The sequence below is a fragment of the Apus apus genome, chromosome 17 (assembly GCF_020740795.1).
Source record: "Apus apus isolate bApuApu2 chromosome 17, bApuApu2.pri.cur, whole genome shotgun sequence".
Lineage (NCBI taxonomy): Eukaryota > Metazoa > Chordata > Aves > Apodiformes > Apodidae > Apus > Apus apus.
Window position 1 is genome coordinate 6179360 of NC_067298.1, and position 11112 is coordinate 6190471.

The 11112-nt window shown below is 58.2% G+C and overlaps 1 protein-coding gene across 3 annotated transcripts; it reads left to right on the forward strand.

Moving 5' to 3' along the window:
* The first annotated feature begins 1445 nt into the window (after positions 1-1445).
* On the forward strand, positions 1446-10751 carry FDXR (ferredoxin reductase). Of its 3 annotated transcripts, none has more exons than XM_051634759.1 (12): positions 1446-1516; positions 2054-2151; positions 3188-3283; positions 4508-4630; positions 5425-5538; positions 6065-6166; positions 7375-7482; positions 7693-7777; positions 8375-8574; positions 8889-9060; positions 9273-9446; positions 10159-10751. In XM_051634759.1, exons 1-12 carry the CDS (start codon positions 1474-1476, stop codon positions 10287-10289), a joined length of 1446 nt encoding a protein of 481 aa, XP_051490719.1. In that variant the 5' UTR covers positions 1446-1473; the 3' UTR covers positions 10290-10751. The 3 variants fall into 3 exon arrangements, with proteins under 3 accessions (XP_051490719.1, XP_051490720.1, XP_051490721.1); XM_051634760.1 differs by having other exon boundaries at positions 9945-10252; XM_051634761.1 differs by lacking the exon at positions 1446-1516 and adding an exon at positions 1648-1968.
* The last annotated feature ends 361 nt before the right edge of the window (positions 10752-11112 follow it).

An 11112-nucleotide genomic window follows, 5' to 3' on the forward strand; every position in this document is an offset into this window, starting at 1 on the left:
AGGACTGAGTCAGCCCAAGGGCTTTTGGGGTCACCTGGGGCTCAGGGGTGACAGAGACCCTCCCCAGAGCTGCCCTCTGGAGATTCTTCAGAGAGTGTCCCAGCTAAATTAGGCTAAATGTGCCCGATTTTTGTGGTGCTCCTGGCTCCAGCGTGGGGAAGGGAGTGTGAGTTAGTGGGGTGTTGGTTCAGACAGGGTAACCTCGGCCTCACGTGTTCCCGCTGGGAGGGAGCAGCCTGGTCCCAAAATGTTTCCAAGCGTTGGTGGGAGGAACAGCCCTTTCCCAGCCGGATTTCGAGGCTGTTGTGTAAGGCAGTGCCACCTAAAGGCAGGGGTTTGTGGCCCCGTCAGCCAGCGGGAGGTGGGTTATTTGGGAAACACGTGGATTATTTCCCGTCAGAAGGGGCAAGTCCAGCAAAGGTTAATGGGGGAAATGGAGAATTCTGGGACCCCGAATACCTGCCTCGAGCAATGCCCCCCATTGAAACCCAGCTCTTTGGAGGGGGGATGGAAGCAAGGCTGCTGTTCAGAGCTGCACCTCTGGGTTGGGAACAGCTGCCTTCTGCTGAGCTGGGCCCTGGCAGCACCGGCACAGCCTGCCGGGCTGCCAGACACCCCGGTCCCCTCCACAGCCCCCTCGAAGGAGCCGGCAGAGCCTGTGGCAGCTGCCGTGCCCAGCGTGGCTCTGCAGAAAAGCCACTTTGCCAAGTCCATGCTGGAAAGCTTGTGGGTTTGATGGCCCTTATCACAATCAGCGTCCAGCTGTGAACTTCTCTCGGTCTTAATTGCTTTTAAAAAGCCCTGTGAGTGCTCTCCTGCGTGTCTTGGCACTGGCACAACCCTGAAACATCCCCCGGCCCTGCTGAGCTGATTTCCCTGCCTGATGCGTTTGCTCAGGGGCTGAGGCAAGGCCGGGATGCTCCTGCACGGGAGGTTGGAGTAGCTGCATTTGAAATGAGCTGAGTGACGGGGATGAAGGTGGAAATAAAGCGGGGATGGTGCGGGAGGCTGGGCCGGGAGCCGGGCAGCGCATCCCTGATCCCTCCGGCGCGGATGTTTTATCTTTCACCGGCGGATTCTCCCGGCGAGGGGCGGGCGGCTGCACAGGAGAGTGGTTAAAATCAGTCTCGCTGACTCCCACAGTTAATAACTCTGGGCGATAAAGGGGCGCGGGCAATTAGCAGCCGCTGATGGAGCCGGTGCGGGGCGCGCCGGGTACCGCGGAGGTCTCGCTATAGAGAGCGGCGGCGCGAAGGGCCCCGCGGCGGCCTCTCCCTGCGTGCCTCTCTATGGTATCCTCTCGTTTCCGGATCGCGTGACGGCAGCTGCCCGTCGCCATTGGCTGCCGGGGCGGGGGCGGGGCGCCGAGCGGCTTAGGGGGGCGGGGTTATGCAAAGCGAGGGTTTATCTCCTCTCGCGATTGGTGGGCGGCGATGGAAGGGGCGGGGCGATCGTGGCGGCGGCGGCGGCATCATGGGGCCGGGCGGCGCGTGCTGGCGGGGCGGCGGCGCGTGCGGTGAGGGGCGGGGCTGGGGGGGGGGGGGGGGACCCTGGAGTCCCGGGACCGGGGGGGGGTCACCGAGACCACGGGGGCCGGGGGCAGCTGAGGCTGCGGGGACCGGGGGACACCGGGGCTGTGAGGCTGAGCGGCTGCCGGAGCCGTGCCCGCCGTGCGGGAGCGAGGGGCGCACGGGCGGGGGTCTGGGCTGCGGTGCCCGGCGGGTGACAGCCCCTCCGGCACCTGCGGCCGCGGGTTCGGCCGAGCGCGGGGTTCACTGGCCTTGGCCTCCAGCCGTTTCCGCCTCAGGCCCCCCCGGGGGGACGAGCCCCGGGCCCGGTACCCACCCCGGGCCGGTACCCACCGGGCCGGTACACACACCGGGCCGGTACCCACACCGGGCCGGTACCCACCGGGCCGGTACACACACCGGGCCGCCATGGCCGGCGTGGCGGGACGAGCCCCTCTGGGTGGGTGCGGGGCTCCGGGGGGCTGTGGCCGGGCCGGGGGTGGCACCGGGCGCGGCATCACCTCCTTCCTCCCTTGGCCCCGCAGGGCTGCGGCGCTGGCTGAGCTCCCCGGCCCCGGGGCCCCGCGTCTGCGTGGTGGGCAGCGGCCCCGCCGGCTTCTACACGGCTCAGCACATCCTCAAGGTACTGGGGCTTGGCGGGGGGTGGGCTTGGAGGGGGCTGGGAAAGGGGGGCTGGTGGGTGTTCGGGGCAACCCTGACCCCGCGGAGCCTCTTGGGCTCTGCCTGGGGCGGGCACGGCGGTCCCTGGGCCCGCGGGGCCAGACCCGGGCCTGGCCCAGCTGCTGGGAGTGGTTTTTCTAGCATGAGATCTGCCTTGCTGGGAGCTGCTGTCACCCAGCAGGGATGACACTAGCCCTGTGTGAAGGGGAACGTGCAGGGCTTGCTCTCCTGCCTTCTCCTCTTCCCCCTGCTGAGCTAAGGCACGTGGGTGGTCCTGTCCCCGGGGTGGTCCTGTCCCCGGGGTGGTCCTGTCCCCGGGGTGGTCCTGTCCCCGGGGTGGTCCTGTCCCCGGTGTCTATAAACATTTGTGCTTTGGGCAGTCAGGAGATGAGACCTGAGCACAGAACTGGGTGGCTGGCACCAACCAGCAGCTTAACCCTAGCCTGTGCTGCCTTGTCTCCTGTGCGTGTTGAAAAAGAGCTGTTGTTGAGCCTCAGGGACAAGTTTCAGGGCTGCTTAATCCCTGGGATGTGTCTGACTCAAAATACAAGATAACAAAAGCCTTGCAGCAGAACATCTGTCTAAAGCTCTGACCCTGAGGTGGCTCAGCTCCCGGGGATCTCAGGACATGGGCACCTCTCCTGGGGGCTGGCAGATGGTCTGGCAGGTCACCAGCACAGGGGGGTACGTGGGGGCCTCTTTCCTCAGCCCCCTGGGTGCTGGAGAGTCACCAGGTTAGTGTGGAAGAGGACCAAGGGGCTGTAGGATGATGGAGCCCCCCCATGAGATGTACTTGATGGTGGTTGGGGTCATGCTCTCTGCTGCACCTGAGCTTGGCAGTAGCAGGTACAGAGCATCATCCTGTGAGTGGACAAGGCTGTTTCTGGTGATGGGGACCCTCTGCCCTTGGTGCAGCCCTCCCTGTGTCCCATCTGGGCTGCTGGACTTTTGTGGCCTTTCTGTCCTCATCCCTGAACTGTGACCTCCTCCTCCTGCAGCACCACGGCGGGGCCCAGGTGGACATCTATGAGAAGCTGCCAGTTCCCTTTGGGCTCGTCCGTTTTGGGGTGGCCCCAGACCACCCCGAGGTGAAGGTTGGTGCTTCCTCCCCTCGCCTCTGTGGTTGAACATGATGGTGGTGGTGAGTGCAGGCGAGGCAGCCACTGTCCTTCGTGGTGCCTCAAGTCTTGCTGCAGTGTGGAGCTGTCACACTGGAGAGGTGCAGATCTCCTCCATGTTTGTGCTGAGACCCAGCAAGGCCATGGCTGGTGATGTGGGACACCTGGCATTAGGAGGCAGTGGGTCAAAAACAGGGGCTTGTGATGAGAAGGGCTGGTCAGCCTGGCCTGGAGCAAGACCAATGACACTTAATGCTGCAGGACCTTGCCACCTCACTGCTGTTGCTTTTTGCCCCTTCTCTGTCTGTAACCATTCTGGGTGCCCAGCAACACACAGACCTGCTGTTGGGGTGGTGGAGTTGGGCTGAAGGGGCACACCTGGGCAAGGAGAAGTTAATCCAAGAAGCTCTTTGAAATCAACCATTTTCCTTTGCCTCATAGGGGGGTGAGTTGTACCCAGGGGTATCTGCTGTGTCTGAGCTGGGGTGGATGTGGTTGGAGTGGCAGGACACACGAGATCCAGACACAGCTATATCTTGTGATGGTTTCCTCTAATCCCTGGAGATCATCAGACCAAAATGCTTGGATCCCTTTGAGCTGAGAGAGGAGGAGTTCACGTAAGGGTTGTGGGTTTGGGGCAGTGTCTGTGTCTGGTGGTACCTGTCCTGTCACTGGGCTGAAGCTGTGGGGGGAGAAGTGGTTGTTTTGCTGTGTAGCCCCAATCCCTCAGAAGAAAAGGTTTTGGGCACCATCCTGCCCTGCATTATCCCATGATGAAGTAGGTTTCAGGAAGGGTTGAGACAAGAAGCTGGCAGAGGGGGTCTGGCCGGCGGCACCGTCGACAGAAGGGATGGTTTGGGCTTCCTTTGGAAAGGAGTTTTCTCCTACAAGGGGGTTTACTTGGCAGGGCTGAAGGTATGGAAAGGGTCCTGCCTTCCCCAGACTGGTGCAAAAGATGGATTTTCCTTTCCAGGAATGGTGCTGGAAAGAGTGCCAGGTCACAGCTGTGTGTGTCTCCCTGTGAGTTATCTGCGGCTGTTGTTAGATAAGAGTCTCAGAATAACCGACTCAGAGAGGGGGAGAAGCATCTCAAGGCTGGGGCCAGGGCGGGACAGGAACAGGGACCTCCTGTCAGCAGGTGGCCTTGGCCAGCCCCCTGGAGCTTGGACGTAACTCCTGGCCCCTCTTTGATCTCTGCAGAACGTGACCAAGACCTTCACGCAGACGGCGCGCTCGGAGCGCTGCGCCTTCCACGGCAACGTCACGGTGGGCAGGGACGTGACGGTGGCAGAGCTGCAGCAGGCTTACCATGCTGTGGTGCTGGTGGGTACCTGGCTGCCTCAGCCCCGCCAGGAGCTGCAGGGAAGGTCTGCAGGGTTTATTCCCCACTGGGATCTCAGGGAAGAGGGTTTAGGTGAGGTGTTTCTGGGCGTTCTGTCCCAGGCCTCAGGATAGCCTGGATGCTCCCAGGCTTGTCTGGAGCCTTGCAGGGAGCATCTGCTGGAGCATGGAATGAAACACAGGTCTCTGAAACTCTGCTGCAAGGGGCAGTGGTTGAGGAACCTCTTCCCTGTGACGGATTAAAACTGGAAGAGGGGAGATTTAAGTTAGACATTAGGAGGAAATTTTTCACTCTGAGGGTGGTGAGACACTGGAATGGGTTGCCCAGGGAAGTTGTGGCTGCCCCATCCCTGGCAGTGTTGAAGGGCAGGTTGGATGGGGCTTGGAGCAACCTGGGCTGGTGGGAGGTGTCCCTGCCCATGCAGGGGGGTTGGATCTAGATGACCCTTAAAGTTCCTTCCAACCCAAACCATCCTATGATTCTATGATCAATACCTCTTTCAGCCTGACATGGATTTGTCCCTCCTGTTTGGTCCCCAGCTTGTTGAGCTCTGCCTTGGCCCAAGGAGGTCAAGTTTGGCTCTGGAGCTCAGGGGGTGGAGTGGATGAAGCCCGTGTGCTCAGGCTGTGTTTAGCCCCTCCACTGAGCATCCTGACCCTCGGGAAGGGTTGGCAGCTCTGCAGGGACCCTGGCAGCAGCTGGAAGGGGAGCTTTGTGTTTGGGCATCAAACCCTGCACAGGGTGACATCTCTGACTGTGTCTGCTCCTTCCCCAGAGTTACGGTGCTGAAGATAACCGGGTCCTGGGGATTCCAGGAGAGAACCTCTCTGGTGTCTATTCAGCCCGGGAGTTCGTGGGCTGGTACAACGGGCTGCCCGAGAACAGGGACGTGAGTACAGGCCTGTGCTCCCCTGTCCTTCCTCCCCATCCCGCATCCCAACGCAGGCATCCAGCTCCAGATTAAGTCCTGAAAGGCCCACGGTTGGAAAAGCTTAGCAGGCACCATGTGAAATCCTTCTTAGATGGTAGAAATGTGAACCATTTGCACAGCAGTGAGAGCGGATTAGCTGGCTCTGGAGGTTGGCAGCACGTTTTGGCCAGGCCAGATGGGACCCCTTGGGGGGTGATGCTCTGCTTTGGCCTGAGAAGGCTTTTTTTTGGCCAAAATAATTCCTGCTCTCCCAGAGATGCCGGCACACAAAGAAGGGGACAGAGATCAGCTGGGATGCCTGGAGCAGCTGTGGCTGTGTCTGCTCAGGGAGGAGGCTGGTGTGGAGTTTTCCCTGTCTGCTCCACCTCTGCTCTGGGGAAAAGAAGGGTGGAAGGGAATTTGAGTGGTGGGAGTGGATCTGAGGGGTTGGACATCATGGAGGCTGCATGGATTTGCTGACGGAGGGGTCTTTCTGTCCCTGCAGCTGAAGCCTGACCTGAGCTGTGAGACAGCACTGGTGCTGGGTCATGGCAACGTGGCGCTGGATATTGCCCGGATCCTCCTGTCCCCGCTGCAGCTCCTCAGGGTGAGTCACTGGGTGCTGCCTGGGCTGCAGATTCACTCCCTGCTGGCTGGGTGCTGGTTCCCTCCCATCTCAGCAAAACTTTAGACTCCAGGTGCACCCTATGGATTCACAGTCCATATGGAGTCATCCCAAACTGCATGTGTGCCTTGGGTAACACTGCAGAGCTCTTTGGATTGCTGCTTGCACCTGAACAGTTGGCAATTGGGCTTCCTCCCTTCCTTTCAGCAAAGGAGGAGCTGCTTGGCCTTTTCCAGCACCAAACTAGAAGCTTCTCCTGTTGGGATTTTATTTTTCTTTTCTGCTGTAGCTGAGGTAAACAGCCTGGTTTCTGCTGGTAGCACTGGCTGCACTGGTGGCTGGTCCAAGCTGGTGGACCTCTCCTCCTGTTGCCATGTTCCCTTCTAGACAGCTGGGAGCTGATCTGCACCAGTTGCTCCGTACAGCTGCTGCCCCAGATGTTGGCAGCAGAGGCTTTCCCTCCTGGAGAAATGCCACGAGGTTCATTACAGCTGTGCAACAACTTCTTGTATTAATATATAAATTAAATATTCAAAAGAACCAACTTGGAGGCACTGCCAACCAGTGGCTAAAGCCATTTGGGCAGCAGTGCTCTGAAGGACATGGGGCTTGAAATGAGTGCTGGGGAGTGTAGGCAGTTTCCTGTTAAGAATATTGGTCTGGAATGGTTTATCCTGGTTATCTGGTGTCCCTCCTGCTGTGTCTTCTCTGGAAAAGATCTTGCAATCTAGATACACAGACATGAATGAAATGGAGGATGGGGTTGCTGCAAGATGCCAACCATCAGTGCTTGAATGAGCTGTGGTTTGCAGCAGGTTTCACCCAAATGCCTGGTTGTCCCCAGCTGGGAAGTCACCCCACAGCATCTGCAGGCATCCTAAAGTTGAGATCACTGGAAGACTTTGCTCCATTAGCCCCAGGGTGAACCTGCTTGAATGGGTCTCCCGAGGCACTTGCACAGGGTGCTGGCTCGTTACCTCCAGTGCACGATGGCCTTGGGAAGTGCTTTCAGGGAGGAGGGACCAGCTGTGCCAGGAGCTCTGTGCAAAGGGAGATGACTTGTTTCCCATCCTCACCCATGATCTGCATGCCCAGCCTGCTTTGCTGATTTTTCACATTCAGAGGTTCTGCCTTTCCCTCGGCTCCCTCCGGCTCTGCCCTCATCCCACGCTCCTGTCTCTGTCTTGCAGAAGACAGACATCACTGACAGCTCCCTGGCAGCTCTCTCCTGCAGCAAGGTGAAGCGTGTCTGGCTGGTTGGGAGGAGGGGACCTCTCCAAGTTGCTTTTACTATCAAGGTAAGGCCGGGGGGGCAGCCGTGTGTGCCCCACCATTGAGCCCCAGTTTGCCTGTCCTTGGTGGGGAGTGGTGGTCTAGGGATGAGTGGGGATTCCAGGCATCTTCTTTCCTGTGTCCATTTGCTGGCCCCTAGCCTGGACTGCTGGGGAAGGGGGCCTGGGGTTGTTGGATGACCTCTGGAGGTAACATCTTCCTGCCTGCAATCCCAGGAGCTGCGGGAGATGATAAACCTGCCTGGTGCCAGACCTGTCCTGAACCCTGCTGACTTCACAGGCCTTGAAAATGCTGTCAAAGGTGAGGGAAGCTCCTCCAGGCAGGGTCTCACCTTGACAGGCGAGCATCCAGGAGTGATCTGGAGGTGCTCAGAATGCTCATCAGAGAAACTCTTGCCCTGTGCTTAATGTGGAAGCCAGTTGGCCCTGGTGTGGCTTGTCCTCAGAGTGCTAGAAGGGAACAACGTGCTCCTCTGTGCAGCCACTTGGCTGCTTGGGAGTGATGCTTACTTACTGTCTGAATGACAAAGGGAGGAGGTGCAGGAGGGCTAAGAGAACCTTGCAGGAGAGATCCCAAGGCTGTTGATTTAGGAGCTTCCTGCAGAGCTAAAAAGAAAACACCGAGTTCAGGGATGTCCAGAGACTTGCTCTTCTGCGCAGGCTGCTGCCTCCGTGCACCAGCAGGACAGCAAAATCACAGGCTTTGATTTATGGCCTCAAGCATCAGAGGCTTTCCTGGTCACTTTGATTTGCAGTCATCTCAGAGGCATTGGACTCCCATTGGCATGGCAAACTCCAAAAGGACACTCACAGACCACTGGCCTTGGCTCCCTGCTGTGTCCCCTGGGGCTTTTGCTGTGGTTCCTGTCCTGAAGCTCCCTCTCTCCCTCCTTCCTAGATGCCCCCAGGCCCAGGAAGCGACTGACTGAGCTGATGATCAACACAGCCCTGGAGAAGCCTGGGAAGAAGATGATGGAGGAGCAGGCAGCAGCCCCCCGGGAGTGGGGGCTGAAGTTCCAGCGCAGCCCCCAGGAAGTTCTGCCCAGCGCTGACGGGCAGCGGGCGAGGGGCGTCCGCCTGGCCCTGACCCGCCTGGAGGTAGGGGCTTGTTGGGGGAGCTGGTACAGCCCTGGCAGGACTGGGGATGGAGCACCATACCCTGCAGCTCTTGGGAACCTCTCCAAAGACAGCTGTGTGTTCCCTGGCTGGTTGGAGTGGCCCCGGGCAGGTTCTCGAGGAAGCTGGTACCACAGCCAAGAGCCTTTCCCTGTGTCAAGGGAGATCTTTCCGTGCTGCAGAAAGGCCTGTAGCAAAGTTCCAGGGATCAAGGATGCCAGAAGGGACCAGAAAAGGCTGCTGCTCTGCAGCTGGTGACACTCTGGTGGTCAGCAGCCTCTTCCTCCCTCTCTCAGGGCTCAGGTGACTCTGCCAAAGCCATCCCCACTGGAGCCATGGAGGAGCTGGAGTGTGGGCTGGTGCTCAGCAGCATTGGCTACAGGAGCTTGCCCCTGGACCCAGCAGTACCCTTTGACACCCAACATGGCATTATCCCCAACAGCTCGGGCAGAGTCCAGGGTGTCCCAGGTCTGTATCCACAGGGATATACATGGGATGTGTCAAGTACAGCTGGTGGGTTGGGGATTTTGGGGGTGGGAAGCTCCATTCACTGAGTGCCTGGATACAAAATGGTCACACACCTCGGTGGGAGAAGGGATGCTGAAGGAACAGGCTGGACAGAGCAAGGACTTGCAGCCAGGAGGGTCCATGGGCACGTGCTGCTCTGTGTGTCCATGCAGGTCTGTACTGCAGCGGGTGGGTGAAGAGAGGACCCACAGGTGTGATCATCACCACCATGAACGACAGTTTTGACACTGCCCAGTCTGTGCTGGAGGATCTCCAGGTGGGCGTGCTGGATGTGTCCTCTTCCAGAGAAGGCTTTGGGGCTGTGAAGAGCCTCCTGCACAGCCGAGGTCAGTGGGAGTGTGTGTGTGTGTGAGCTGCTGTCACAGCCAGCATGAAGGTGTGACTCCTCCTGCATCAGGGTATCCTGGGGGAGCAAGTCCCAGAAGCTGGTTTTGGGAGCAGAGTCTGAACCAAGAGAAATGTAATGCTGCTGTTCTGTTGCTCCAAAGCCCAGGCAGAACAGGACTTTAATTCCCTCAAACTCAGTGCCATTGCTTGGGTTTATGAACACTTTGTGGGAAGGGCCATTAAAAGCAGCACAGACTTTAGCTTAAATGTCACTGTCAGCTGCCTAGACAGTGAACTACTGCTCTGGAGTGGTTTTCCTGGCAATCCTTCCAGGCAAGATAGGGAAAAAGATTAAAATGCCCAAGGGAGTAATTTGCTGTTGCTGTGTTTAAAGGCATTCAATTAAAGTGTGTGTGTTTTGCCTTCTAACCTTTTCATCTGAGGTGGAACAATGAACTGGAAGTGTTTTGTCCCCTAAGGTGATGCTGTTGTTACAGCTTACAAAGGTCTGACTGATCCAAGTCTGCTGGAACCTGCCATCCCTCTCCTTACAGTGTGAGGAATTATTACTCCTCTGTGAGGCTGAATCTGGCACTGTGCTGGAAAAGGGCAGGGTTTGCTGGCATGTCAGGTCTCTGCTAACAGGGATGTGAGGCTGGCCTCGTTATCTCTTGGTTAATTGATCTCTCCCATCTCTTGCTGTCATCCCAGGGGTCCGTCCTGTTTCCTTCTCAGACTGGGAGAAGATAGATGCTGCTGAAGTGGCAAGAGGCAAAGCTGCTGGCAAACCCCGTGAGAAGATAGTGGATCCTCAGGAGATGCTGCAGCTGATCAGTCACTAAAGCAGCAGTGATGGGGGTGTGGTGCTGGCCCAGCTGGTGCTGTCCTGGGACAACCAACACCTTGCAGGCAGGGCCTGGGAGCACAGGGCTTGTTTCTGGGGCTGGTGGTCACTCTGGGGAGGTGTGTGACTCTTGAGCCTCTCTAGTAACCATGGATTCTGGGTTCGCCAAGTGAGTGTTTCAGAACATCTGAGGCTGCTGGGCTGGCCCCACATCTCTGCAGCCCCTGGGGTGGTTCTTGTCCTTCGGGTCCTTTGAGCATGAACAAAGTGGCTGTAGCAGGTGAGGGGAGATGTGCACCTGGCAGGAGGCCTGGCCAGACACACAGATAAACTTCCTTGTGTCTTGCTGCTTCCCCTTGAAGCCTCAAGCCAAATGGCTGTGCCTTGTCCTTCATGCCTGGGCGGACTTCTTTTAATAATTGTTTTTTTAAATAAACCCTGCTGGGAAAGCCAAATCAGACCTGCTGCTTGAGTACTGGCTTCTTTGTCTGTCACTGCCTTAGTCTGGGAGGGAGGAGCTGAGCACTGTTCCAGCCTCGTGTCCCAAGGCAGGGCAGCTCCTCAGGCCCGGGGAGGGAGCCTTCCCTCTCCTCTCGTGGTGAGCAGACAGGAGCATTGATTTGCTTTGTGCCTCTCGCAGTTAAACCCCAGCAGAGCCTGGGTCCTGGCTCCTGGGCTGGATTTGGGATAACAAGGGTGTAATTGCCTTGTTCTGGCTCAGGAGGGATCCTGTGGCTGTCGAGCTGACCATGCATGCGATGCCTGGTTCACTTGGCTGGTGGGTTTGTCGGGGTGGTTTTGTTGGGTTTTCTTTGGTTTTG